Source organism: Clupea harengus, chromosome 9 (assembly GCF_900700415.2).
Source record: "Clupea harengus chromosome 9, Ch_v2.0.2, whole genome shotgun sequence".
In the NCBI taxonomy this organism is placed as follows: domain Eukaryota; kingdom Metazoa; phylum Chordata; class Actinopteri; order Clupeiformes; family Clupeidae; genus Clupea; species Clupea harengus.
In genome coordinates, this window is record NC_045160.1 from 8,614,292 (window position 1) to 8,641,665 (window position 27,374).

General features: G+C 41.6%; 2 protein-coding genes across 2 annotated transcripts; both read left to right on the forward strand.

Annotated features, from left to right (window-relative positions):
• Window positions 1–336: 336 nt before the first annotated feature.
• On the forward strand, window positions 337–1,507 carry LOC116221930 (olfactory receptor 10J5-like). The gene has a single exon (XM_031574148.2). It carries the CDS (start codon window positions 581–583, stop codon window positions 1,505–1,507), a length of 927 nt encoding a protein of 308 aa, XP_031430008.1. The 5' UTR covers window positions 337–580.
• A 22,858-nt stretch (window positions 1,508–24,365) lies between these two features.
• LOC105899810 (olfactory receptor 10J5-like) lies at window positions 24,366–25,301 on the forward strand. The gene has a single exon (XM_012827029.2). It carries the CDS (start codon window positions 24,366–24,368, stop codon window positions 25,299–25,301), a length of 936 nt encoding a protein of 311 aa, XP_012682483.2.
• The last annotated feature ends 2,073 nt before the right edge of the window (window positions 25,302–27,374 follow it).

The following is a 27,374-nucleotide window of genomic DNA, read 5'->3' on the forward strand; positions in this document are numbered from 1 at the left end:
TTATATAGTTTTTGTATATGGGAATGTATGGCTTTGTCTGTACATGTGTATGTGTAAAGACTGTTGCCCAACTGTAGATAGGGTCTATATATGTATGTGTGTGTATATGTATGTGTATATATATATATATATATATGTGTATATATATATATATATATATGTGTATATATATATATACGTACATATGTATATTGTGTTATTATATATACAGTATGTGTAGAAAGAAATAGGAATAAAATATAAATGATAATAGTGATAAAAAAAAAATAAAAAAAAAAAATAAAATAAAAAAATAATAATAGCAGAGTCCCCCAATTGAGGGGGGGTGGTGGCGGGATTATTAAAAAAAAAAAAAAACATCATCATTGGCTCTTGGTAAATGTCCCAGGTGAGTTAACCTCAACTTGAATCAACCTTCCTTTATATATATACACTTACACTTGGTCTTGATTTAGAATACTGTCTCCAACTATACAATTCTAAAAGATTTGAACTCAAATGTGGTTTATAATCATGAGGAGCAAAAAGCATACTTAAAACATTCTTTGTATTATTGTTGTATAATTTATATAGGCTTACCATGCAGAACTTAACTAAGATTTCATTTATTATCCTGACTGCATACACTGATGTTGGAAATGTTAAATACCTTTACTTCACTATTTTGTTGGCATTATATGTTTGCATCATTTTTGCCAATGTGCTCGTAATCAGAGTTGTTTGCATGGATAGGTCTCTGCATGAGCCCATGTACCTGTTTTTGTGCAGTCTTTGTGTGAATGAACTATATGGCAGCACAGGTCTATTTCCTTGTCTTTTGCTAAATTTGATCTCAGACACCCATGAAATTTCTCTTACATATTGCTACATACAAATTTACTGTTTGTATACTTATGGAGTAGCGGAATTTAGTAATTTAGCAATCATGTCTTATGACAGGTACATGTCAATCTGTCATCCTTTACAGTACCACACCATCGTGACACCAAAGAAAGTCTGTCTCTTAATTCTTCTGGCATGGTTGCTTTCTTTTTGCATATTTACTGTTACCTTCTCCTTGAATTTGCGTTTACAGTTGTGTGGTAATGTCGTGGAGAAAGTGTGGTGTGACAACTATTTGCTGGTCCGACTATCCTGTTCAGACACAACTTTAAATAACATATATGGCCTTTGCATAATTGTTTTAGTTGTTGGTCCTCCAATGGTACTCATGTTATACTCTTACATTAGGATCATCAAAATTACTTTTAGGGCCAGTAATGACACAAAAAAGAAATCCTTGAGTACATGTGTTCCTCATATTGTTTCACTGCTAAATTATTCCATAGGTAGCTGTTTTACAATGATTCAAAGCCGACTAACCAAGACAAGTATTCCAGTCACTTTGAGCATAATTATTTCAGTATATTTTTTAATGATCCCACCACTTGTCAATCCAATCATGTATGGACTAAAGATGACTAAAATCAGAGATGCTTGTAGAAAAGTTGTCAGTCCAAGAAATTAATTATTTTAAAATACAGAACAAGGGATACAGACCCATTTTTTCTAGCTCTACATTTATCTCATAATGGTAATGTAATGTCATCATGATTCAGTTCAGTGTTGAAACTTAAAACATTATGCTTGTTCTGGCAATTTCTATGGTAACCTTGGTAAAAACCAGTCAGAATCCCGATTGTCTCTTATGTCTCTATGTTTTCTGACAGTAACATGAAATAATATGAGTAAAATAAAAAATGTGTGGGCCTTCTGGTTCAGTACACTTCATGCCAAATTGCGTACGACTAATGTGAGAATAAATTAAATTAAAGATTAACATAAATTCTTGATATAAAATAAATGGTTGATATTCCATATAGAAAGTAGTCATTGTTTATTTGGTGGCAATAAGCACATGTATACTAAGTGTGCCAGGGAGTCATTGTAAAATATGAAAAGAGATTTGTGTGCTGTTTGTCAAGCTATGCAGATTTCAGGCTGCCCTTTGTCATTGCTTCTGCATAACTATGCCAACTGGATAAAGATGTATTATATATTGATATATGGTCATGCTAGTTTATGCTTGTCATGTGTTCTATTTGTCTGCAAATATATTGGAATATTTTCACAACAAAAATATAGGCAGAAATGTATGTCTTTTTTTTAGTATATCATTTCTACAACTGTACAATATACTTAAATTGTCTATGTGCTATAATATATTACAACTATCCCTGATTTATGTTGCTATATTCTACTATGAAATAAACTATCTATGTCCAGCAGTGTTAATTTCGTTGACGAAAACTATGACGAAAAATATTCGTTAACGACCTTTTTCCCGGGACTAAGACGAGACTAAGACGTGACGAAAACGGATCTTTATAAATAAAAACTATGACTAAATCTATTTTAACTTTCGTTGACGAGACGAGACGAGACGAAAATGTTGGTGGTTGACTAAGTCACAATTGTTTTTTTTTCTAAACTTGTATGCACATCATTGGTTGAATGTTGCCCGGTCCTGTATCTATCCCTCCTCCACTCCCTGAGATGCCCCGACATGCAAGTGACGCCCTAACAGACGTTATGATGGCTGAAGTTCAAGCACTCGGTTACTGGAAGAAAAATAAGAATAGATATCTGGACAGTCTTTAATTATAACTTGACAGAAAATAAAACACAATGCACCGCAATAACCGGAGAGAAACCTTGTGGCTTCAAAATAGGTGGGAGGAACACAACAAGAGTCACCTGAAAGCGCACAAGACAACCCTGCCATTTATGCCAAGGTAAATGAGCTAGTAACTGTCAATGATAATTAGCTAATGTTAACTAGTTATTAGAATATATTTGCCAACGTTAAGTTAACTTCAAAAGGGCAGTCGAGTGTATATGTTGTGTCAGCTTGTACAACTAGCTAGTCATTTTCGATTGAAACCTCCCGTTTGGCTAGGCAAATGAGTTCCAAAACCTTTAGCTAGCTAACGTTAGCTAACTATGAGGTAGCATAGCTAAGTTATACTAGCTATCGATTGCTAGCTAAGTTATACTAGCTATCGATAACTAGCTAGTAAACGCATTGCAGAATGGACTATAGGACAGGCCACGCATGACATTAATCAAGAAAAAATAAATGAATACGTGATTGGTTTACATATCCTTGTCTATTTATGCAATTGTTATTATCATTGGCATTACTTTCAACTCTCAAACTATCTGTCTAGATAAATATGTTGGTTATCAGATTGCACAGCAATTCATATGGAGGATATGTGGTTGATTTAACTAAGGCCAGGTAGGCATAGTAGTTGTATTGTGTTATCACATCATTTGAATCTTCAAAATCTAGACTTGATATTCTCTTATATTTTAATGATAATACTGTTAATTAAGTATTGCCTTAAAATTATTATTTACGTTGAATTCATTGGAATTCAGCTGTAGGCATATACCAGGAGATCTGTATTTTAGAGACTAATTGCATCCACAGTTTAAGTACTGCAAGCTTGACTATTATGCAGTTGTAGACACAACACAAGGGGTCCCCGGGCCTGAGAAGGGAAGTAAAGAAGTTTAATGTGGCTATAAGATGGACTTTTAAATGTGACTAAAACTAGACTAAAATGTAATGAGACTTCGTCAACTAAAACTAGACTAAAATGTTCTGAGTTTTCGTCGACGAAAACTAGACTAAAACTAAGGAGGATAAAAATGACTAAAAGTGACTAAAACTAATATGCATTTTCGTCTAAAGACTAAGACTAAGACTAAATCTAAAATAGCTGCCAAAATTAACACTGATGTCCAGTTACATATTGGGTTCTGTATGGAGAAAATCCTGAGCTTATTTTGTATAGAAAATAGTCACTCAGTGCAGGGAATTATTCAATTTGGTTCCATTATCTTGACCAGTTCTCTTGTCTATCCCTGTCCAGTCCTCCTTTTCGTCTGACTGCTATAACGTATTATCTGTGTAATACAAACTGTGACAATATCTCTGATTGCTGATTGATGTTTACTTTAATGCAGGCTTCCTTTGATTACAGTTAGTTACACACAAGTTAAACAGTTAATTTGATCCCACATATCAGTAAAGAGGTAACAATCATTTTAGTCTCCTTGAGCATCACCTCCTTTTAAGGACTTAGGCAATTTAGTTATTGCACTTTGTACTAGAGCAGGGGTCTCATGAGCGTCCAGTCTGGTCAGTCGGTGGCCAGATTTTATGATCTGTTTACTTTTGAGGATCAGTGGTACAATGGTTAGTGTTGGTGAATGTTAAGCAGCTGACCTGGGTTCAATTCCTGGGCAATGCAAGATGCTCTTTGAATAAAGGTGTTTGTTATAATTGCATTTTTACATATACAGCAGTAATAGTGGGATAATGTCTTCAACTACATCTATATTTTTCCTTCATATATGCACATTTCAAAGCACTTTCGTATAGTTGGTAATAAGGCTTCAGACAAACAAAACAAAGCAGAAAACTGAATAAAGTTTCAGCAAAAATCTGAATTATTTTATTTAATCTAATCAGAATCAGAATCAGGTTTTATTGGCCAAGTAAGTTTGCACAAACAAGGAATTTGACTTGGTAAAGTGATTCTCAGTGTGCTTACACAAAATATACAACACAATACAATACAATACAATACAATACAAACAAACAAACAGTGCAATGGACTAAGGAGTTTAAGAAAGTATGTACAAGGCGGAATGGTTATATACAGTAGCTGTGAAATGTTGCACAACAGTAGTGCAAAGAAGAAGTGGAGAGTGCGAGAAGTGCAGGGATAAATATATAAATATAATGAATAATATGGCCCCTTCAGGCTGTGCTATCACATACCGTCAAGGAATCTATTAATTTATGTAATTATTTAGTTACTGGGCAATTCAACTTTTGTAAAGGAATATGGTCTAGGCCTATTTTCTAACTCCTGTGTACCTAATATAAGACTGCATATAAGCATATAATACTGCTGTTCACTTTCATACCAGCCGATGGTGCAGTTGTTTTCTATTATTCAGAAATATCGTAATCCCTATTATTGCAAGTCTCCACTATGCCAGCTAGTGTTCTAAGAAGACATGCATTAGAGTCTCCAATAGCATATATCAATATTCAATTTCAATGTTTAAATGGTTCGGGAACATCTTTGATAGCCAGCCAGATATGTAAACTTAGCGCTGTAAAATATAGACTGTTCCTGTTACGTCCACACTTAAACCCCTCACTCCCTTCACATGGGGGGTATTCGTCGTAGCTCGCTAAGCGGTTTAGCGAGCTAATTTTAAGGCTAAGATAAGAAACGCCCCTCTTTTTGGTTCGTGGAAGCAACTTTCGATAAATCACCATAGTAACATATCAATTAGCACTTACCTGCTCCAGCGCAGGCTAACTTAAGTGAAGCTGGATAAGCTTGCCACACCCCCGGAAAAAAGAGGGATCCCATTGACCAAGGAGCCATATTAGATAGTTAGATTAGCGTAGGGAGAGAGTTATTTGCGTTCGCCAAGACCCATTATTCCATCATGATGAGTTCTTGTATGAACGCTACCGATTCAGCCAACAAGGAATAATTAATTTACAAGACCTTCTCGAGTCATTTATTGCAAACACCACAGTCGGACATTGACTGTCTTCCGCTTATTTGAGAGATGTACATTTTTGTAGTGTCGGTGATGCGGAGAACAAAGCACTCATAATTATATGACAGTGTTATTAGTACACAATAGCATATCATTATTGTAGAAAATGAAAGAATAGAGAGAAATACACACAATTTATTTTCACTGCTTCAATTTATTGCATTTGTTACTAACACATTTACATTGTCATTTAACGGACGCTTTTATTCAAAGCGACTTACAAGGAAATGTAAAACTATACCGAGTTTGGAGGTGAGGGGAATCGAACTAGCAAACTTGCAGCAGTATTCTCTGTACCAGGTCACACTTGCCATCGCTCATTCATACATAGATATCACCACATAGACATCCTCACACAACGCTTCTTGTATTGCTCTCACAGAGGTGGCGGTGTTGAATTTTGCCATGATTATGGTCTTGTATTCTTCATAAGCGTTCATGTTCATCTCCTGCTCGCCAGCGGAGAAAAAAAAGCCCTTTTCTTTGAGTTTAGAACCATTATACCGTTAGAAAATCATTGTTTTGGTGATCGACCTTTCCTGCCTTTTGAAGCAGGACGTGCACGCGCAATTGCCCTGATAAGTTTAGCCTGGTTGAAATTAACCACATGATTTGGATGCGGATCAGCCGTTGACGAACCGATATTTGCTGTTCTCAATCAGCTCGCTAATGTTAACGGGCTAAAAGGACAATTGATTAACTTAGCTTCAACCCTTACGACGAACGGGGCCATGGTGTCTGGCCTCGTTGGACAACAGACTTACAATCCTGTGACAACAAACACTTGACAAACACACACACGCTAGGTTAGTTTAAGCTTGTGGCTGGGCAACACACACACACACCAAAGACAAATTATCCAACATTTCAGTTTAATATTGTGGTGTCCGATCACAATTCCCGCGAGGTACCAGAAAATGTCGAAGTGGAGACAGCCGATTGTAGAGTATTTCAGTAAGGTTTATTGAAGATGCTAAACAACAATATGAGAATGAATTCGAAGACGCTCTGCCAAAAATATCTCCCGCTTAGGCATTTAAACCTAACACTAACACTCCCCCTAATGCCTCCACTGGCTGACTGCTCAACCAATGAAACCTATGACCTCCCCGTTGACTCCACCAATCAGAAACCTATCATAGTACCTCGAAGACCCAGCCTTTATTTATCATAAGACAAAGCAGCCCCGTCTTCCCATTCAAATAATACTCCTAACCCCTTTGTTTTTATACTGAATTAGATAAACCCATATTAAACCTACTCATTTACTACTAACATTCCTACATAATTCTGTCTGATCAGACACACTAACCAATGTCCCCATAACTATCATGCACACACTATCAATTTACTACGTGATAAAGCAAACATTTGACATCCTGTACATCAAAACTAGTTACCATTATGTTACACAATTCATACATTCCATCTACCCCAAATATTACTACCCCCATGTCACACAAAACAGTCTCACTAGGGTGGTCCTAGATGAGCACACAGTAATATTTACAATTTTGTACATTTGATACAGTTTCCATATCCTTTATTATCATTGAATGTAACCATTTTCGTGTCCATGTTCTGGTGTTCCTGAATCCTGAGGTGCAACGCCCTTTATCTCACAGATGGGAGCAAAAACCTTCTTATTTTAAGGTGAAAACTGAACCCGATTGCCCTGTCCAGTACAGCGACACCTGCATTCCGCAGGCTGCGAGTTAGCAACCCTGCCCCTCTGAACACCAGAGTCCAACTGTATCATTGTGTAGAAAGTTTCCATAGAAAAACATCTTCCCCATCATTCCCACGATGTGATCTTTAACTCATCCACGAGTCTGCCCAAAAAGTCAGAGGTTACCAGCACTTGACTCCGGCATATCCGTGTGGTTCCTAGACGCCTGTGATCCGGTCGCCCAGATCCCACGTATCCATGAAGGGGGCCTGGTTCGCCCCCGGTCTCGTCATCCTCGCTCATTCCCATCGATATTCCATCTGTAGATCCTGGCTCCAATAGTTGCGGCATCTCCATGGCAACCTCCCTTTCGTATTCCGTAATCAGACCTTCCGCTGCCCCTCTCCATCCACCACCAAAGACACTTGAGGTAGCTGCGACGTCACTGCCCGAACTGCAAGAGACTTACAACAAGGAAGCACACAACACACAACCAAGCAGAACACTAATAATGTAACCCCTATTATTATGGCCACTGTAGTTAACCACGCTCCCCACTGCAATCCAAAGATACTCTGAAGCCAACCTGTAAGCGCAGAATCACCCCCATTCTGCCCAGCATTGCTTGCAAGTTCATTCCGGAGGTACTTCAGCTTGTTCATTGCCCTTGTAAAATCCCCCTCCGGAGATGTATTATTAGGGATAAAGGTACAACAATAGCTTCCGAATTTGGCACACACTCCACCCTCCTTGGCCAATATCCAATCCAGTGCCATTCTATTCTGTAATGCCATCCTGGAGGTAGCATCTAACTGCTCCCCCAGTGCCCTAAGGGCATCTGTAGTGTGATTAATAAACCTTTGCTGGTTATAGTAAATATAATTAATCCAATCCGCATTCTTGTTAACAGTTACATACGGAATCAGAGATTCTAACCCTGTCCAAATCTCATTACGTGCCTTATACCTTTCTGGAATTCCTCTAGGCTGTCCGATGGCATCTAAATATCCACCATACTCATAATCCTTCACCCCTGTCTCTCTTCCGTCTCCCGCTGATCTCTTTCTCCTAGAGGAACTCCCTGGGAACCCACTACCCTCAACACTGTTCACCCCGGTAATTTCCCCATCCATAATGACAGTTCGCTGCATCATAGTCACCCTTGCACACCTACCCCTCCAATGTTCGGGTAACGTATTCCTCACGCCCCATTCTCTCCCACAGGCCCACCATATATCCGCTAATGGAACATTCTGAATGGACTCTGCAAACACTCTCCCAAATGGAGCCTGCCTACCTGAATCTATGTATTTATCCCTGGTGCTACAATTTTGCGAACTAACATTACACAGCAATGGTGCTAGTCCTCTTAATTCCCATTGCTGCTTATAAAATGGTTTTCCCAGCTTCGGGTAGAACGGACCAACCATCCTCAAGGCCCACGTCCTGTTGCAGGTCCCCTCGAACACACCTAGGTTCTCAGAAGCCGCATCCGCTGAGTCCGTCCTGTCAAAACACTCAAACAGAAATTCCGATCCAACAGTGTAATCCATAATCTTCCCCTCATCCGTACTAGGCCACGTATGTGAATCTATACTGCATACATCTATAAGTTTACGTTGCACTTTTCCCCATGGTTTAACCCTCTCTCGGTGTGTTGCACTTCCAAGGTAAATCATACATTCAAACGGACAGTATGGCTTTAGTTCAATCTCCTTGTGATCCCAATAATGCTCAGGACAGTCCTCCGACCTCCAAGGCACTGGAATCACTACCCTCTCCTCCTGTGCCATAGAACAAACGTAGCAGCTCTTCCCCGGTCTTACCGTCCTGGCAGTATACAAAGCCCACCTATACCACATGTTTTTCCCTTTGGCCACCGTCTGTTCCGCCTCCTCCTCTCCATCCCTATCAACCAGTTGACGCTTCACCCTTCTCCCTTCTCCTTTCCCATCCATACTCCTGTCCCCCTGGACTTCCCCACCGAGGACACCTGTTGGGAACCTACTTCCATTCACTGGGATGGTGAATAGGACCGTGAAATAGGGGTAAGGGGTCATACTGGTACTCCCTCGCTTGCTCCGGGTGATTGTGGAGGGTGCTTGGGTCGAGGAGGCGGCCCTCCTGCCATGGGTGTCGGGGACTCGGGACGTCTGATATATGGATCCGGTCTCCTGATTGTAAGACATATCCTCCTTCCAGGGCTCCCTGCTCCGCGGTGCTGAAACATAAATCAACCCCAGACAAACCACCACCACTATACTTGCCACCATTGTCACGACCGCGTTCCTCCATCTCTCCGGCCGGTTTTCCCGGTCCAGAACAATCCGGACCCTCACCCTCCTTTGTGAGGCCAATCCCGGCCCGGTCTGTTCCAGGACCTCCACCGGTCCCTTGCTCGGGTCTAGCTGCTCCAAGAGCATGTCCTCCATCCTGTCTCTCGTTGCTGAGCTGAGCTTCCTTGTCATCGCCTGGTTTTAATGCTCTGCAACAGAAATTGAGGTGATACCAGACACTTGACCCTTGCACTCTTACCGCCGTCGGGGTAACGTGTGTCACCCTGTAAGGCCCTTCCCGTCGTGGATGGAGGCTCTTCCGTCTGAACACCTTCACGTACACCCAGTCTCCAGGCTGAACCAATCCCGCCGTATCCACCTGTGGATTGCTTACTGGTTCCCGTTCTTTTGCCTGGGCATAAATAGTCTTATGAATCAAAGACAACTGTTGTACATAACACCGAATTTCTCTTTGAAGGTGTTCCAATGGTGGGCCCTTGTCATCACCTCTAATACGGGGGGTCGGCATGACCCGTCCCGTAAGCATCTCATGAGGTGTAAGATGTGTGGTGCGGTTTTTCTGTGACCTCATATGCATCAATGCAATTGGCAGCGCATCCAGCCAATTAAGGTTAGATGATGCGCATATTTTTGCAATCTTACCCTTCAGAACACCGTTTGCCCGCTCGACCATGCCCTGGCTCTGGGGATGATAGATGCATCCCAACCTTCTCTTTATCCCCAGTGCCTGCATTATCTTGGCCCATGTCTTTTCCACGAATGCCTTCCCATTATCACTGGACACTACTTCTGGAATACCAAACCTGGGCAGGATTTCACGTGTGAAAAATTTTATCACAGTCTCAGAATCCGGTCCCGGACTCGGGCACGCCTCTACCCAACGCGAAAACCTGTCCACCACCACCAACACATATCTGTGCTTTCTAATGGTCTTTCCCATGTCAATATAATCAATCACAAGATGTTTGAATGGACCTTCCGGCATTGGAAAGTGCCCCAGAGGTTTAGTTGCTATCCCCTGCCTGACATTATAGGTATTACACACATAACACTGTGCTAATTTATTATCTATAATCTCCTGCATGTACGGCGACCAAAATCCCTCATCCAAAATCTTCCTCCTTACTTCCCCCCTTGCACAATGATCCAAATCATGTGCATCAGTTATTAACAGAGCCAATAACACGTGAGGAGCGATCATGCGGCCGCAATGAGCTCTCCACACTTTATCACGCCCGCGATGTGCCCCTCTTGCCACCCACTTATCTTTCTCCCACGGAGTAGCTTCCTCCTGCATATTAATAATGTCCGCAAGACCTAAGTGTGGCTGTATATTAATTACTGGTCCCTGAGTGATCGGCTGCCATTGTTCACATGGTTTATCAAAACTCATCAGCTTTGGCATTACCTAATGTGACATAATCAGTACCCTTTTTATGAGCTCTACATTTACAAATAGCCAGGCGCTTAGGGCGCATCATAGCTGTCAACAGTAATTTAATTTGTTCCTGATGTTGGATTGGAGACCCATCTGACCTCTTAAACCCTCGTTGTTTCCACTGAGCCCCGTACACATGACACACATTATGGCTATACGCACTGTCGGTATGAATGGTGGCTTCCATCCCTTCCGCCAGACTACAAGCCTCAGTCAATGCCTTAAGTTCAGCCAGCTGAGCTGAACATGGCTGCTCACAAGGGATACACATTACTGTATTGAATTCCCCTGATTCTGCCATCTGTACTACACTGAACCCAGCATGCGTTTTGTTATCATAGTTGTGACTGGACCCATCTACAAAGTAAACCACTTTCCCATTTTTCAAAGGCTCACTCTCCAAATCAGGTCTCAGTTTTGAAAAAGCAACTGAGTCCGCAACACAATCATGTGGACTTCCATCATATTCCAATGGAACTCGATCCGCAGGATTGTTCACAGAGTCACAACTTTTAACTGTCACGTCTGGGCAAAATGTTAAATCATAGTACTTCAGCTGCCGCTGTGCAGTGAGACAAAACCTCCCTTTGTCCATCAACTGAGAAATAGCATGACTAGTATAAATATTCACCGGCCACCCCATAGTTATACCTGAAGCCTTAACGTATGCCATGTATACAGCCTCCAACCCCTGATAACAGGGTGGGTATCCCTGGGCCACTGAATCCAACTTGGAACAGTAGTATGCAATGATTTGCTTTGTCTTCCCTTGACATTGTGCCTGCATTAATATCCCCGTCATGTACGCGTCACGTCCTGTTTCCTTTTTCACTGAAACATATAGAGCAAAAGGTTTTGTGTAATCTGGCAAGACCAAAGCTGGGGCGCGCTGTAATTCACACTTAATGAGGTTAAACGCTTCTTCCCCATCTATGGTCCATGCCAACCGGTTTGTCAATTTCTCAGATCCAGCTTTCGCAATCAAAGCACGGAGTGGAGCAATCTTCTGCTCATGACACTCAATCCATTCACTGCTAAAACCTATGAGTCCTATAAAAGACATCATATGTCTAACTGTCTGAGGTTTAGGAGCTGCAATCAAAGCCTGGATGTGGTCAGGTGCTTCTCTCCCTGAGAAATCAGTCTACCAAGATACGTAACCTGAGATTCGGCAAACTGCAACTTTTTACGGGACACCTTATGACCCCCTTCCCGCCCAGTGCTTGTAACACTGCAATGGTATCTTGTTCACATGTGTGTACATCTGGTCCACATATCAATAAATCATCTACATACTGCAGGATTGTACTCCTGCACACCAGGTGTTTCAAATCATTGCGAATGGCTGGTTGAACACATGCGGACTATGCTTAAATCCCTGTGCATCCTGGTGTATCTGTATGTTTGACCCATATATTGAAATGCAAATAGCTCCCTGCTTCTTTTCTGCCAAAGGAATAGAGAAGAAAGCCTGGGTAGCATCAATTACACTAAACACAGGTTGCGTCTGATGGTATATTTGTTACAGAGTGTGTGGATTAGGCACATCTGCCGGCCAGTCTTCCACAACTGCATTAACACAACGCAAATCCTGCCACCATTCTCCATCTACCCTGTCTGCCTTAGAACGGGATAAATGGGTGTGTTACACCTAGCAAACGGCACCTTCTCCAAAACACCAGCTTGCAGTAACCCTTCTATCGTGCCCTGGACACCAGCTGCTGCTTCCGGAGAAATGGGGTATTGCCTCTGAAATGGCAGCTTTGCCCCTGGTTTGATTCTAAACTCCAGGGACTCACCGACTTCACCAACCCTATATCAAAGTCTCCTGTGGCCCACACCTGGTCTGGCACAGCTTTCAAACACCATTCTTGTGAACCTCTGTCCCTTCCTGTAAAATCATCATTTTCCACTTTCTCACCCCTCACTTGTCTTCTCACCTTCCTTATACATCAGTCTCTCGGTGTCATTCAGAGGCCTGTGTAAATCAACATTCCAACACTTGTACCCAATACCTTCATACCTGCCATACAAACAATATGGATTCCCATAAGGACAATCCGCAGTGTACTCCTCCTCTTGGCATTCACCATCACTAACTGTGACTACTTGAGGCTCCCCCGTTAAGCGAGATGAGTGTTTGATTCGCATCAAAGTGCCATCCTGTGACAACTCCACATCACTTTTCCTAATTCCTTCGCAGGCAGCCACTTGCTGACACTGGCTCTCTCCATCATCCTACCCACATCTCTTGTTCTGAAACCCAATCCCACTTTAAGTGTGATGTGTGGTATTATGCCTCCCAAATCACGTGCCACAATATGCAATGGTGAATCCATCCTAATTGGTACTGCCACCCCTTCAGGTCCCACAATTATGCCCCTGGCCTGTAGCTCGACCTGAGTTCTTCCATTCAATGCCTCTCTCCACATCTTATCACTTACTCCATTTCCTTCTATTCCTGTGACATCTTCCACCATGATAGTGCAATGAGTTGGACACCTAGGCTTTCTGAGGCCTGCATGCCACCTGTTTATCAGAGGACCCCACTCACCCCAGATCTTATCCTCCCACTCCAATCCAAACAGACCTAACCAGTAAATCTGCCTAAACTGGGATGTGATGAGTGTTTGTGGAGCCATTATACTGTGTGATGATTGGTTGAACAAAGACAAGCCTGCCGGAGTACACTCAATCTGAACTCCCATACGACATAACGCATCACGTCCTAATAAATTAATGGGAGTGTGATCTGAAATTAACACCGGCATTCTTATTTCTCTTCCATCCATCTGAATCAATACTGGGTCTGAAAAGGGAATAATCTGAATTTGTCCTGAGAATCCGCCGGTCTTTGCCACCTTACCTGTGCTAGACAGGGGGAGATGTCGGGCGTCTGCTGTACATATACACGTAAAAGTTGCGCCCGTGTCTATCATTAATTTAACAGTTTGACCCTCAATCTGAACTTCCATAACCGGTTCCTTATCAGCCTGTTTTGACAACACAACAAGCTGATTATCCCCCTCCGGATTCTGTAGGCATCTTCAATAATGTGGTCCTCTAAACGGAGAAACAAGCCCAACCTGCTCTCCCATCTGAGGTTGCATTTCTACCTGTCCACTTACAACCCTCTGCTGGCAATCTCTGCTTATATGCCCCGCCTGGCCACATAACCAGCACTCCAATGACCCATCTCTGAAATTCATATTTCGGCTTGCCATACCTCGGCCTCTTCCTCTGCCTGCTCCACCCCCTCTGTGCCTACCCTGCATGTATCCCCACTGAGGCTGTGAATACGGTTGAGCCGGCTGATTCCAATACGGTTGTCTACCCATTTGTTGTGGGGGATGGGGGCCTTGTGTTTGCTGAAAAGGTGTTGGCTGCTGGAACGTCAATGGCTCAGACCCTGAATTTTGCATATTGCTTTGTCTCACATCCTGCTTGGGTGATTGGGCATGTGCACCAAGCTGAGGGGCCTGAATGCACCCTTTTTTTAAGCCCTTGTCAATGTCTAATTGATTCTGAACCACCTTTCTCTGCCGTTCCGTGTCCTGTTTTTCCAAACTTAAGTCTGTCTTCCTCTGCACATTTACAAAATGAGTGACAATATCTCTAAACTCTGTTTTCGCCATAGACCCAATTCGGTGCTCATCCTCTAATCTATTTCTGGCTGACAATGGAAGGGCTTCTATTATGGCCTTCCTCATCATATGTCTAACCATTAAGTTACTCTCTGGGTCTGTTTCCATCCTCATTCGCCAGTCTGCTTCCACCCTCTCAACAAACACAGCAGGATTCTCGTCTGCTTTGATCTTATCTACAGACATACTTGCCAAAGAGAAGGCATTCGGGTATGTGTCTCTCAAGCACCTCCACACCTGATTCCTATAAGTATCAAATGCCAATTCATCTGCCAGTGAATTACCCATTAGCCCTCCAAGTGCCACTTTATTAAGAATGGCAGTGGTGGTCTCCTTAGTAAGGATACGACTCAACAATGATTTTACATCCCCAACGGCTAACCTCTTTCCTTCCATCTCTGATTCCAGTTTCCCTATCCAAACTCCAGCTCCTTCTTGCAGAATAGGAAGCCTGGATATCAATCCGTCTAAGTCCGTATGACCCCACGGTTGGTAATGCGTTACATTGCCTTTATGGAGTAGAGGCATCATCACCTCTACCTCTGTGACTGGTGCCTGTATCCCTTCTCTCTCTCTTTCTCTCTCCTCATTCCTTATCAACACATGTTCCAACTGCTTGATTTTTTCCTTCATTCTCCTCATCTCCTTATTCTCTCTCCCTACTTCCTTCAAAACCTCCTTCTTAGAAAAAACAGTGACTGGGCATTGTTCTCTAATCACCAAATCATCCCAGTCCTCAGAGTCACTGCCCTCTCTGCACCTTGTCACACTCTCTTCCTGTTCCTCTCTCTGTGTAACCCTTCTTTTAAATGGCTTATGTGAAGACCTCCACCCCCAGTCCTTTGACCTTACTGGGGCCATGATTTTTGCCTGTGCTAAGCCATCCTCCTCTTCTTCCTCATTCTCAACTTCTTCCCGATCTCTACCTATCCTTCCATTTAACACCCCAGAATCCACTGTGAATTGCACCATCTGTGAGAGTTGTGGCACCCCACGTCTTTTACTCAAGTCCTCCTCATCTTTGGCCAAACAACCCTTCACCTCATTCAGTCCCCCCAGGATTTCGCGGGCCTTTTTTGTGATAGTTGCGGCCTAAAATTCCTGATTTCGCGGGAGCTTTTCCAAAAAGTTGCGATGAAAGTTGCGGGGTTTTTTAGGTGTTTGTTGCGATGAAATTGCGGGAGTAAGTGAAATGTGCGATAAAAAAGTTGCGAATTTCCCTCTTTGTAATTATAATTTAGTTATTGGTTGAAAAATAAGTAATTAATAAACAAACATTCATTAAAGAACAAAACTATTGATAAATGGTCCCCTAAATAACCTTACCAACATGGCAAACAAAAGATTACCAGGACTACAAAAATGTAGCAAAATAGGCTGTTCTGCCCTCTGCTTATTTAGGTCAGCAATGTATATTGCTTGTATTGTTGTTATAGAAACGAAAACATTATAGTATTGGACTTTTACTTTGACATCATTAAAATGTTCGTCTCGTGAGAATGGCAACAGCTGTTAGACAGTTATCTAGAAACACATGCTAGTTACGGACGGTATGCTCATAGTAAACCTTGTGTTATGCTTTCCCTCACACCCTCGAAAACAATGACTACGTGTTTGACTGTTTCATACTGTGATAAACATGTTTAAGTGACCTAAATTTAATTTCCATGAACTGTGTTAGTGTTAATTATTAGTAATATAGCGATATGACCGTTATTAATTCATAATTCCTTTAATGGCTAACGTTAGCACTTGTTAGCCAGCTGTGCTGTAATCTGTTGTTGCTCTGATTCTTGATGTAACGAGTATAATAGTAACTTGCTGTGTTTAGTATACCTTCTAAGTATTTTCTGTATTACAGTTTCACTCATAAATTTCACCTGACAATCAATAAAGGAGCAAGGCGCTCCCTACCTGGCTTGTGTAATCGAGTTTGGCTGTCTGTTTACCTACGTTAATGTACTGGTGGTGTAAAACACGTAGCGGGAACAGTACATAGGCTTTACTTATCCACAACGAAGTAAGCTGTTGGTATTACAAAAGGACCACCAGTAAGACTGAATACTATGTTATGAATGTTTCAGCCTTCACATATAACTGGGGGAAAAAACAGCCTGTGTCACTGATCTGTCTGTCTGAAGTCCTTCCTGCGTTTCTGCCGTTCTCATTCTATGCTGATCAATCTGTTTAGCTATCCTTGTTGATTTGTTTTATCCGTATAGGTGTTTATGTTGTTCAATTTCATATATTAATTTAAAGTCGTCCAATTTCAAGTGATCCATTCTTCAACACTCGCTGCTACCTTATCAGCAGAAAGTAATGTTAAATCTCCATGGCAACAGCTCTAGAGGGTTTGGGAAATAATCGGATTCATTGCTTCCTTTATTATTCACAGCAAAATATATAATTTTCATTACATTTCATAGATTTATTACCAGACTCTATGTAGAAAGGGCCATGCACACCTTGCAGAAAATTATAAAAATTGAAGCTAGATCTATTTCTGAATTATCGGAGGACATGGGCTGAGTTCCGTTTCCACCTCTGGTGTAGCCATTCTCATTGTTTACAACGGATTAGAACTCTGCTAGTGTCTGCACGATGTCCCCAAGGCAGAATTTCCGCCTTAGGTGTAGCCGGGGGAGGGAGAAAGTTGTGGGAGATGACAATGATTTGTCAAATTTGCGGGAAAGTTGCGGTGATGTGTTAAAATTGCAACGTTGCGCTGAATTCGCGGGGAATCGATGAATTCGCGTGAATTGGTGCGATCGCAACATCGCAACTTCCTGGAGGGTCTGCTCATTGCTCAAACTCTTTATATGTCGTAACCGCCTTTCGACTGTCTGGCACAATTTACTTCCCATCTGGTTACCCTCTGTCCTTAACTTCTTAGCACTCATGTCTGATTCTAATGCTAAGTCATCATACAGTTTGAAAAGAGCCTGAGCATTCAGACGGCCTGCTACCGCCTCCATCACCAGCATATTCATATGATTATAATTCTCTTCCCTTCTGCGCCAAAAGGTGCCTTCCTCAGCCATTCTATCATTGAAGTCCGGTCTAGCTCTCCTCCTTCTCTCTCTCTGTGTCTCCTCTATACCTCCTCCTAAGTCTTTTTCCAAATCCATATCAACACCTCCCATTAATCTCTGTATTTCTTTTGTCCTTTCCTCATCAAAATTCAACCTTCTGTTCAATTGTTCTTGATCCTTACTTGCAAACAAGCATGAGCCCCACCTAATTCTTTCCAATCTCTGTCTCTTTGTTCTGAGAATGCTTCCCATGGAGCCGCTCTCACACCTGGTTCAGTCATTCCACCACTGTTATCTCTCGTGCTCTTTGTATAAGACCCAGCAGGAGACACAGATGACCTTTCTTCATTACCCCTCTTATCACTACCATCACAAGCCTTTTTCATGAGGGAACCACGAGAAGACGCAGGGGGCCTGCTTACAACTTCAACACCCTTTCCTTGATCAACAGTACCCCCTGATAGGGGACCAGCAAAAGACAAAGGGGGCCTTGCTTCCAAATTAACATTCCTAGAGTCCTGTTGTTCTGAGTCAGACAGAGACTCCAAAGGCCTTTGTTCTAAAACAGCTGTCCCCACAGACATTTCTCCTAATCCTATTTCAATGTTAATTAACCTCTTCGCTATTTCCTCCAACTTCTGCCATCTCTCTGTCTCATCTGGAATGTCCGCTTTCCCAATGAATCCTCCCTGAAACGTCACCACAGGGAACTGGCCCACCGCAGGAAGCTGTGGATACAACGGGATTCCTCTCCCCCCTATCTCATTGTCTGTAACATAAGGTGGAGGAGGAACCGACCCCCCCTTAACATCACCTTCTTTCTCGGTCTTATTCACACCCCGTCTCACATCAAGGCCCTGATTGCTTGCTCTCTGTTTAGCCAGTTTCATGAATGCACGCAGAACTTTTAATTCCTGTTGTCTTTTGATCTCCCTCTTAGCACTCTTATCTTGTACTTTGTAGTCTAGAATTTTCCCTTCCATCTGAGTTAAAAGCTTAGGGTCACATGACCCCTGTTTCGGCCAAGAAACACTATGATCCTTTGTCCATTTAGACCATTTGATCATTTGTTGCATCACCATCTGTGAATCTAACGCATACCATCTAATAATGGCCTCTACAGGCGTAACTGATTCCCTCTAATCAAATCCATCTTAAACTTACAAAATTACTAAAATTACTAAATCACAACCTGAAAAGCAAGATTACCTCCCTTCAAAGCAGGGACTTACAGGAGGAGAATCCTTGAAGTCACGTCCCACGTGGTTTCCTGAAACAAAGACAATTCCACAACACAGCCACATGTACAGCACAACAATGCAATTACAGCTGCCTCTGTTGAAATGATCTCAAAATACAACCTTAAACTCACTTTTCGTTTATAATTATATATAGTTACCAAATCCTTTTAACCTACTACAATTACCCACAGTATTACCACTTAATTCAAACCTTTAGCCACAAATACAAAACGAATCCTTTAAGTTTTACTTAAACCACGTGTTTGAACAATGGAACCAATTCACTCAGTACAATTATAGCCCACTCAGCTAAACAGATTCATAGGTTTTAGATCAAGGCCTATTTCAATGCGTGTCACCAAAACCAGTATCTCTGTATTATAAATTACAGCACAAAACAACAAAACAATGTTCCTTGCACTAATACCACAATGTCCAGTCGCCTTCGTTTTAAGATAAGCAGTACACTATCAACCTATTCAACAAAAACGAATTAAACTGGTTTGAGTACTATGTTTCCAATAGATTTAACTACGTTTCTACGATATCACTTCATCGAGAAATTCCAAAATATTTCTACCTGAAATCAACCGCAAAATACGAAGCGTTCATATGTGTTCATATAATCTAATAACAAATTAACGAAACTTGACTCCTGATTCACCCACAGTAAGCTTATTAAGTTAACTGCAACATAAGACAATGTGATATTAATATATAATGACCAGAAAAGTTTAACGGCGTCACGTACAGTATCGTTTCGTTCGCTCAACTTAACTGCAGTTCAAAAACTTCACAAATTCATCCACACTTTCACACGACTGGAGCATTTATCCTATATGCTCCTTATTTAACCACTGATATTAATGAGAACTTTATTGTAATGTCTACAGTGGCTTTATGCAATCATTCACACAGGTCTCCCACACTTTGTCTTTTCCAGAATCACTTTACAATCACCCGATTGTCACGCTTAAAACCAAAACGCGTGTTTTAAGTTGTATACCGATACAACGATCTCTACCGAGAGAATCACTTTACAATCACCCGATTGTCACGCTTAAAAACCAAAACGCGTGTTTTAAGTTGTATACCGATACAACTATCTCTACCGAGAGATATATCAAGCTCACCTTGAGCCGTGCACTTTTCCCTTTTATCCTAAAAATGGTAGCGAACCATACAGACTATTCCTTACTAAAACACTCTCATCTACTGGCCACGACGACGGGGCGCTTCGTTTTTGCAAAGACTAACACACCACAGTTCAGCTCTGACTCAACCAACATCCACTAATTCAAGCGAAATTTGCTTACCTTTTATTTAAAGTGCGGCCTTGGATTAGTTGAGGTCAGCTCTGAACTTGGTGGTCTCCCGTCTTTCTGCAATCACGTCGACGGTCACCAATTATGTGGTGTCCGATCACAATTACCGCGAGGTACCAGAAAATGTCGAAGTGGAGACAGCCGATTGTAGAGTATTTCAGTAAGGTTTATTGAAGATGCTAAACAACAATATGAGAATGAATTCGAAGACGCTCTGCCAAAAATATCTCCCGCTTAGGCATTTAAACCTAACACTAACACTCCCCCTAATGCCTCCACTGGCTGACTGCTCAACCAATGAAACCTATGACCTCCCCGTTGACTCCACCAATCAGAAACCTATCATAGTACCTCGAAGACCCAGCCTTTATTTATCATAAGACAAAGCAGCCCCGTCTTCCCATTCAAATAATACTCCTAACCCCTTTGTTTTATACTGAATTAGATAAACCCATATTAAACCTACTCATTTACTACTAACATTCCTACAATATTACAGTAATAATAGAACACAGAAAGAAGCAGTGGGCAGTCCACTAACCTCCAATAAATAGGCAAAATACAGATGGAGCAATAAATAACAACCAGCGACAAATAGGCATTTAGTATCAAAAATACAGAATAAGTCCTCAAATCTGGCAACTACATGCACGATTTATCACAGGTGGGGAATACTATGGCCTATCTGGCAACCACATCAGCTCACGCAACAAGGGTGGCTCTAGCAGCCTCGGGCTACTCGAAGAGTTCGCTAGGCCAACACATATACAATCACAGTACAATACCTCCGGAGGTCACAAGTCCAGGCAAGGAAGCACAGGAATCTTTGCGTGCCTGATGGAGAGACTCCCCAGGTGAACATAGGAACCTGTAGCGAAGCCGGCTTGGGAAGAACAGCAGACACGGAAGAGCGATATACCCAACAGGAGAATGAAAGACGCTTGTATGCTACCAGGCCGCTGGTTGATTCCGGTGCTCCCTGTACAACGCCGGATTATACTCGTTCTGGATTTAAGCAGCGTTCAATCATGTCCCAGGCTCACGGATTGGTGGAGCTAAAGTGAGGGAGAGAACAGTAATCAGTGGACAACAAACCACGAAGACAGACGAGAACAAGGTAATTGGGCTAATCTATTTGCACGTCACACCACTCATGTGTAAGCAATGACATACCACTACAATCCTGTGTTTACGTTCAGGTTACAATGCCACTACAATCTTGTGTATCTGTCACACGTAATCACTTCAAACAATACTTTAAGGCCCCCATTACACCTGTCCGCCTTGTCTGTTTCCCATTTTCCTTTTCCCCTGGCTGTATCCCAAATAAAGAACTATCTGAACTAACGTTACTTCTGCGTCCTGAAGTCGATACGATGCGTTGCGGTCTCCTTGACCCTACCAGCTCTCCCACTGAGAAAGCCTAGGTGGCGTTTGTTATCTCCCTACTCCAGGGCAGGAACCTCTAGTGGGCAGAGTCTGTGTGGCGCCAAGGTGGACCCGTCACAGAGTCCTTTGACGCCTTCGCTCATCACCTCAAGGAGGTGTTTGATCTGCCAGTAGGCGACACCTCGGTTCAGGTGCGCCTCCATTATCTTCGCCAGGGCAGATCCACCATCCAGGACTACATATTTCAGTTTCATACCCTGGCTGCTCAGAGCGGCTGGAGCGAGGCGGCCCTGATCACTGCCTTCAGGCAGGGGCTCGAGCCTGCTCTGAGACTCCATCTAACCGGCTCTGATAACTCGATCGGGTTAAAGCGGTTAATCCAGCTCGCCGTAAGAGTTGCCCATCGCCGCAAGAACTGCCTGCGGGACCTGCCGCCTCAATTCTCCACGTTTCAAGCATCATCATCACGCCATTACGCCAGCCAGGGTGCAAAACCCGGGCCCATGAACGTGGACGTGCCGAGGCTCGCCCAAGAGGATAAACGCCGTTGCCTCACTAAGGGCTTCTGTCTTTACAGCGGAGCAGAGGGGCATGTAATCGTGGCATGCCCCATCAGACCACAGAGATACCGGGTGAGTGCAGTGTCAGGTCTAATTATGCAATCCTCTGTTCGTTTACATCACCCTGACTACTCCCTCTGGTTCATTTTCAGCACAAGCCCTCCTCGACTCGGGGTACTTCATCTCCGGGCCCCTCTTCAGGAAATCAGTGGAGCGGGAGCTGCAGTGGCAATCATCAGCAGGAGTGGGGGCGGCTGTCATCGGCGGAGCAGGAGCGGGTGCTTGGGCGGCCGTCCGCCGCGGAGCAGGAGTGGGGGCTGCAGTAACTGCATCTGCAGAAGTGGCTGCAAGAACAGTGGCAGGAGCAGCTGCGGCGAGAGGAGCAGCTGCGGCGACAGGAAAAGTGTCAGGAGCAGCTGCGGCCATGGCAGCAACCACAGCAGGAACAGTGGTGGTCATGACAGGAACCGCAGCGGCAGGAGCAGGAGTGGCAGTGGCAGGAGCGTCAGCAGCAGGAACCGCAACGGCAGGGATAAGCAACGCGAAAGCAATTGGAGACTGATCAAAACCATGTTAAAGCGGAAAGCAAACATTGGTGGTGCACCGGCCAGTAAACACAGCCCTTCCACTATGGCTATATCCACGAGATTGAGTTTAGTGCTTATTTATTTATTCACTGCCATTTGCAGTGTTCATGTAGTGCTTTTATTTATGTTAGGACATCACGATGCCTCGTGGAATCAAGACTATAAATGTGAAACGTAATTGTTAATGATACAAATATCCTCTTAATGTCTGTAGAATGAAAGTGAACGCAATCACTGATGATTTCTCACAAATTCAGCCCTTAAGAACATGGGTGCACTCAAATCTGGCCTATCTACGACTGCTTGAACGAATCCCAGATAAGAAAACTTTCAGGAATGCCAGAATTGGCCCGGGAACTTCGTAAGTGGAGTTAAGAAAAAATGTCTTAGCTGTGTTCGAGAATGAGGTTGATTGTTTTCTGGATGATCCTGGAACTGAGATGCCACTATCCTTTCAAGGACTTTGGATATGAATTGTAGGTTAGAGGTAGCTCGATAATTATTGAAATCCTCAGGGTCCAATACAAGCCTTTTCAGTGTTGGTCTGACAATGGCAGTTTTTAATGAATGGGGGACTATGCCAGTGGTAAAAGAAGTGTTGATCATAAAGGTTTTCAGAGGGGCAATGGATGGCAAGCACACCTTAGTTAGGCTTGTGGAATATGATTCAGCTGACTGATGAAGGAATTGCACTAAATTATGAGATCAGAGATGTGACTTTCTTTTGGGAGACTGAACTCACAAATTCACACCCGCATTGGTTTGTGGTGGGCCCAGAGTACTCAGAGAGCATGGTTATAATTGTAATTGAACAACTGTTGATGAACTGCCACAATTTTAGAGTTGAAAATAATTAGATGGCTGGTTTAAGTAGTCCAAAGACCTCTGTTGTATTCTCACTGATGATTCATAGTGGGCTGTTTTGCTGAAGAAAGGGCATTTACTAGAGTATATGATCCGAATCTCTTTATGTGCAGTTTTTCATTTTTTATTAATGTTGCTGTTGGATTACCATTTGACAGTGTCTGTCACAAGGTTGCTATTTCACTACAAAAAAAGTCAGTTTTCTTGTAAAGAATCAGTGACATATGCTAAGAGGGAGATGTGCATAAGTGGTGGAATATTTATCTTCAAATTGATGTAAGGCTTAGATCAGTAAACATAACATAAAAACACAGCTTTGATTCAAGGTGTATACTCATTACTACAAGCAGTGTAAGATGATGAAATACTCAATGCCTGCCCCTTTTCTGACAAACAGCATCTGTTTCTCTCCATGCTCAGAAAAAGACCTTAGAATGGAAAGGGTTAAACCTCTGAAAAACATCATCATTGGCTCTTGGTAAATGTCCCAGTTGAGTTAACCTCAACTTGAATCAACCTTCCTTTATATATACACGTACACTTGGTCTTGATTTAAAATACTGTCTCCAACTATAAAATTATAAAAGATTTTAACTCAAATGTGGTTTATAATGAGGAGGAGCAAAAAGCATACTTAAAACATTCTTTGTATTATTGTAGTATAATTTCTATGGGTTTACCCATGCAGAACTTAACTAAGATTTCATTTATTATCCTGACTGCATACACTGATGTTGGAAATGTTAAATACCTTTACTTCACTATTTTGTTGGCATTATATGTTTGCATAATTTTTGCCAATGTGCTTGTAATCAGAGTTATTTGCATGGATAGGTCTCTGCATGAGCCCATGTACCTGTTTTTGTGCAGTCTGTGTGTGAATGAACTATATGGCAGCACAGGTCTATTTCCTTGTCTTTTGCTAAATTTGATCTCAGACACCCATGAAATTTCTCTTACATATTGCTACATACAAATTTACTGTTTGTATACTTATGGAGTAGCGGAATTTAGTAATTTAGCAATCATGTCTTATGACAGGTACATGTCAATCTGTTATCCTTTACAGTACAACACCATTGTGACACCAAAGAAAGTCTGTCTCTTAATTCTGCTGGCATGGTTGCTTTCTTTTTGCATATTTACTGTTACCTTCTCCTTGAATTTGCGTTTACAGTTGTGTGGTAATGTCATGGAGAAAGTGTGGTGTGACAACTATTTGCTGGTCCGCCTATCCTGTTCAGACACAACTTTAAATAACATATATGGCCTTTGCATGACTGTTTTAGTTGTTGGTCCTCCAATGGTACTCATGTTATACTCTTACATCAGGATCATCAAAATTACTTTTAGGGCCAGTAATGACACAAAAAAGAAATCCTTGGGTACATGTGTTCCTCATATTGTTTCACTGCTAAATTATTCCATAGGTAGCTCTTTTGCAATGATTCAAAGCCGACTAACCAAGACAAGTATGCCAGCCACTTTGAGCATAATTATTTCAGTATATTTTTTAATGATCCCACCACTTGTCAATCCAATCATGTATGGACTAAAGATGACTAAAATCAGAGATGCCTGTAGAAAAGTTGTCTGTCCAAGAAATTCATTCTTTTAAAATACAGAACAAGGGATACAGACCCATTTTTTTCTAGCTCTACATTTATCTCATAATGGTAATGTAATGTCATCATGATTCAGTTCAGTGTTGAAACTTAAAACATTATTCTTGTTTTGGCAATTTCTATGGTAACCTTGGTAAAAACCAGTCAGAATCCTAATTGTCTCTTATGACCCTGTCCTTTATTACAAAAAAACAGTATGAGTAAGATTCCTACTGTCTCATCAAATTAAAGATTTACACTAGATTTAACCTCAATTTAAAGTAATTCCAATGCCATTGGCTGACAGTAACATGAAATAATATGAGTAAAATAAAAAATGTGTGGGCCTTCTGGTTTAGTACACTTCATGCCAAATTGCGTACGACTAATGTGAAAATCATTTGTAAAGAAAGATTAACATAACTACTTGATGTAAAATAAATTGTTTATATTCCATATAGAATGTAGTCATTGTTTATTTGGTGGCAATAAGCACATGTATACTTAGTGTGCCAGGGAGTCATTGTAAAATATGAGCCTTTTTTGCCTGAGATGTGTGTGCTGTGTTTGCAAATCTGTTGGATATTATGTTAGTCAAGCTTTGCAGATTTCAGGCTGCCCTTCGTCATTGCTTCTGCATAACTATGCCAGCTGGATAAAGATGTATTATATATTGATATGTGGTCATGCTAGTTTATGCTTGTCATGTGTTCTATTTGTCTGCAAATATATATTGGAATATTTTCACAACAAAAATGTATGTCTCTTCTAGTTTATCATTTGTACAGCTATACAATATACTTAAATTGTCTGTGTGCTATAATATATTACAACTATCCCTGATTTATGTTGCTATATTCTACTATGAAATAAACTATCTAACCATGTCCAGTTACATGTTGGGTTCTGTATGGAGAAAATCCAGAGCTTTGTTTGTATAGAAAATAGTCACTCAGTGCAGGGAATTATTCATTTGGTTCCATTATCTTGACCAGTTCTCTTGTCTATCGCTGTCCAGTCCTCCTTTTTGTCTGACTGCTATAACGTATTATCTGTGTAATACAAACCTTGACAATATCTCATTGATTGCTGATTAATGTTTACTTTCATGCAGGCTTCCTTTGATTGACAAAGTTACAGTTAATTTGATCCCACGTATCAGTATAGAGGTAACAATCATTATAGTCTCCTTGAGCATCACCTCCTTTTAAGGACTTTGGGAATTTAGTTATTGCACTTTGTTGATTGTATTAGAGCAGGGGTCTCAAACTCAAATTACCTGGGGGCCGATAAGCGTCCAGTCTGGTCAGTAGGGGGCCAGATTTTGATCTGTTGCCTTGCCTATCACAATACTGTATGTAGTACTTTTGAGTGTGGCAAAATGTGTGATCAGTGGTACAATGGTTAGTGTTGGTGAATGGCAAGTAGCTGACCTGGGCTCAATTCCTGGGCAATGTAAGATGCTCTTTAGATAAAGGTGTTTGTTATAGTTACATTTTTGGGTCACTGTCTCATTGATAGCCCATGACTTACATATACAGCAATAATAGTGGGATAATGTCTCCAGACAACTACATCTATATTTTTCCTTCATATATGCACATTTCAAAGCAAATGGTGTACTGCACCACTTTTGTATAGTTGGTAACAAGGCTTCAGACAAACACAACAAAGCAGAAAACTGAATAAAGTTTCAGCAAAAATCTGAATTATTTTATTTTATAAAAAAAAACATTTATTTATAATAAATGTGTATAATTGTATTTGTCTGTCAAAATACAGCATCTTTCCATCTATAGTGATCAGTAGGGGTGTAAATCTCTCATGACAAAGACAATCCGATTCGTATCTCGATACATGGGCACGATACGATACAAGAAAAGATGCATGTTGATAAAAAACGATTCAGTACGATTCGATGCGATGCGATTCAATGCGATGCGATTTGATTCGATGTAGTTCAATAATTGAAAACACTGAGTTGTGAGGAAACAATGGACCTCATTCTCGGAACATTTTCTTGTCTTATTAAATATCTTCTTACCACCCTCAAAAGACCAACCTCAGAAAAGATCTCTGCTGGATTC

Bases quoted from the DNA above. Each gene is read 5' to 3' on its own strand.
- LOC105899810 (XM_012827029.2), top strand. From the start codon at position 24,366: ATGCAGAACTTAACTAAGATTTCATTTATTATCCTGACTGCATACACT.
- LOC116221930 (XM_031574148.2), top strand. From the start codon at position 581: ATGCAGAACTTAACTAAGATTTCATTTATTATCCTGACTGCATACACT.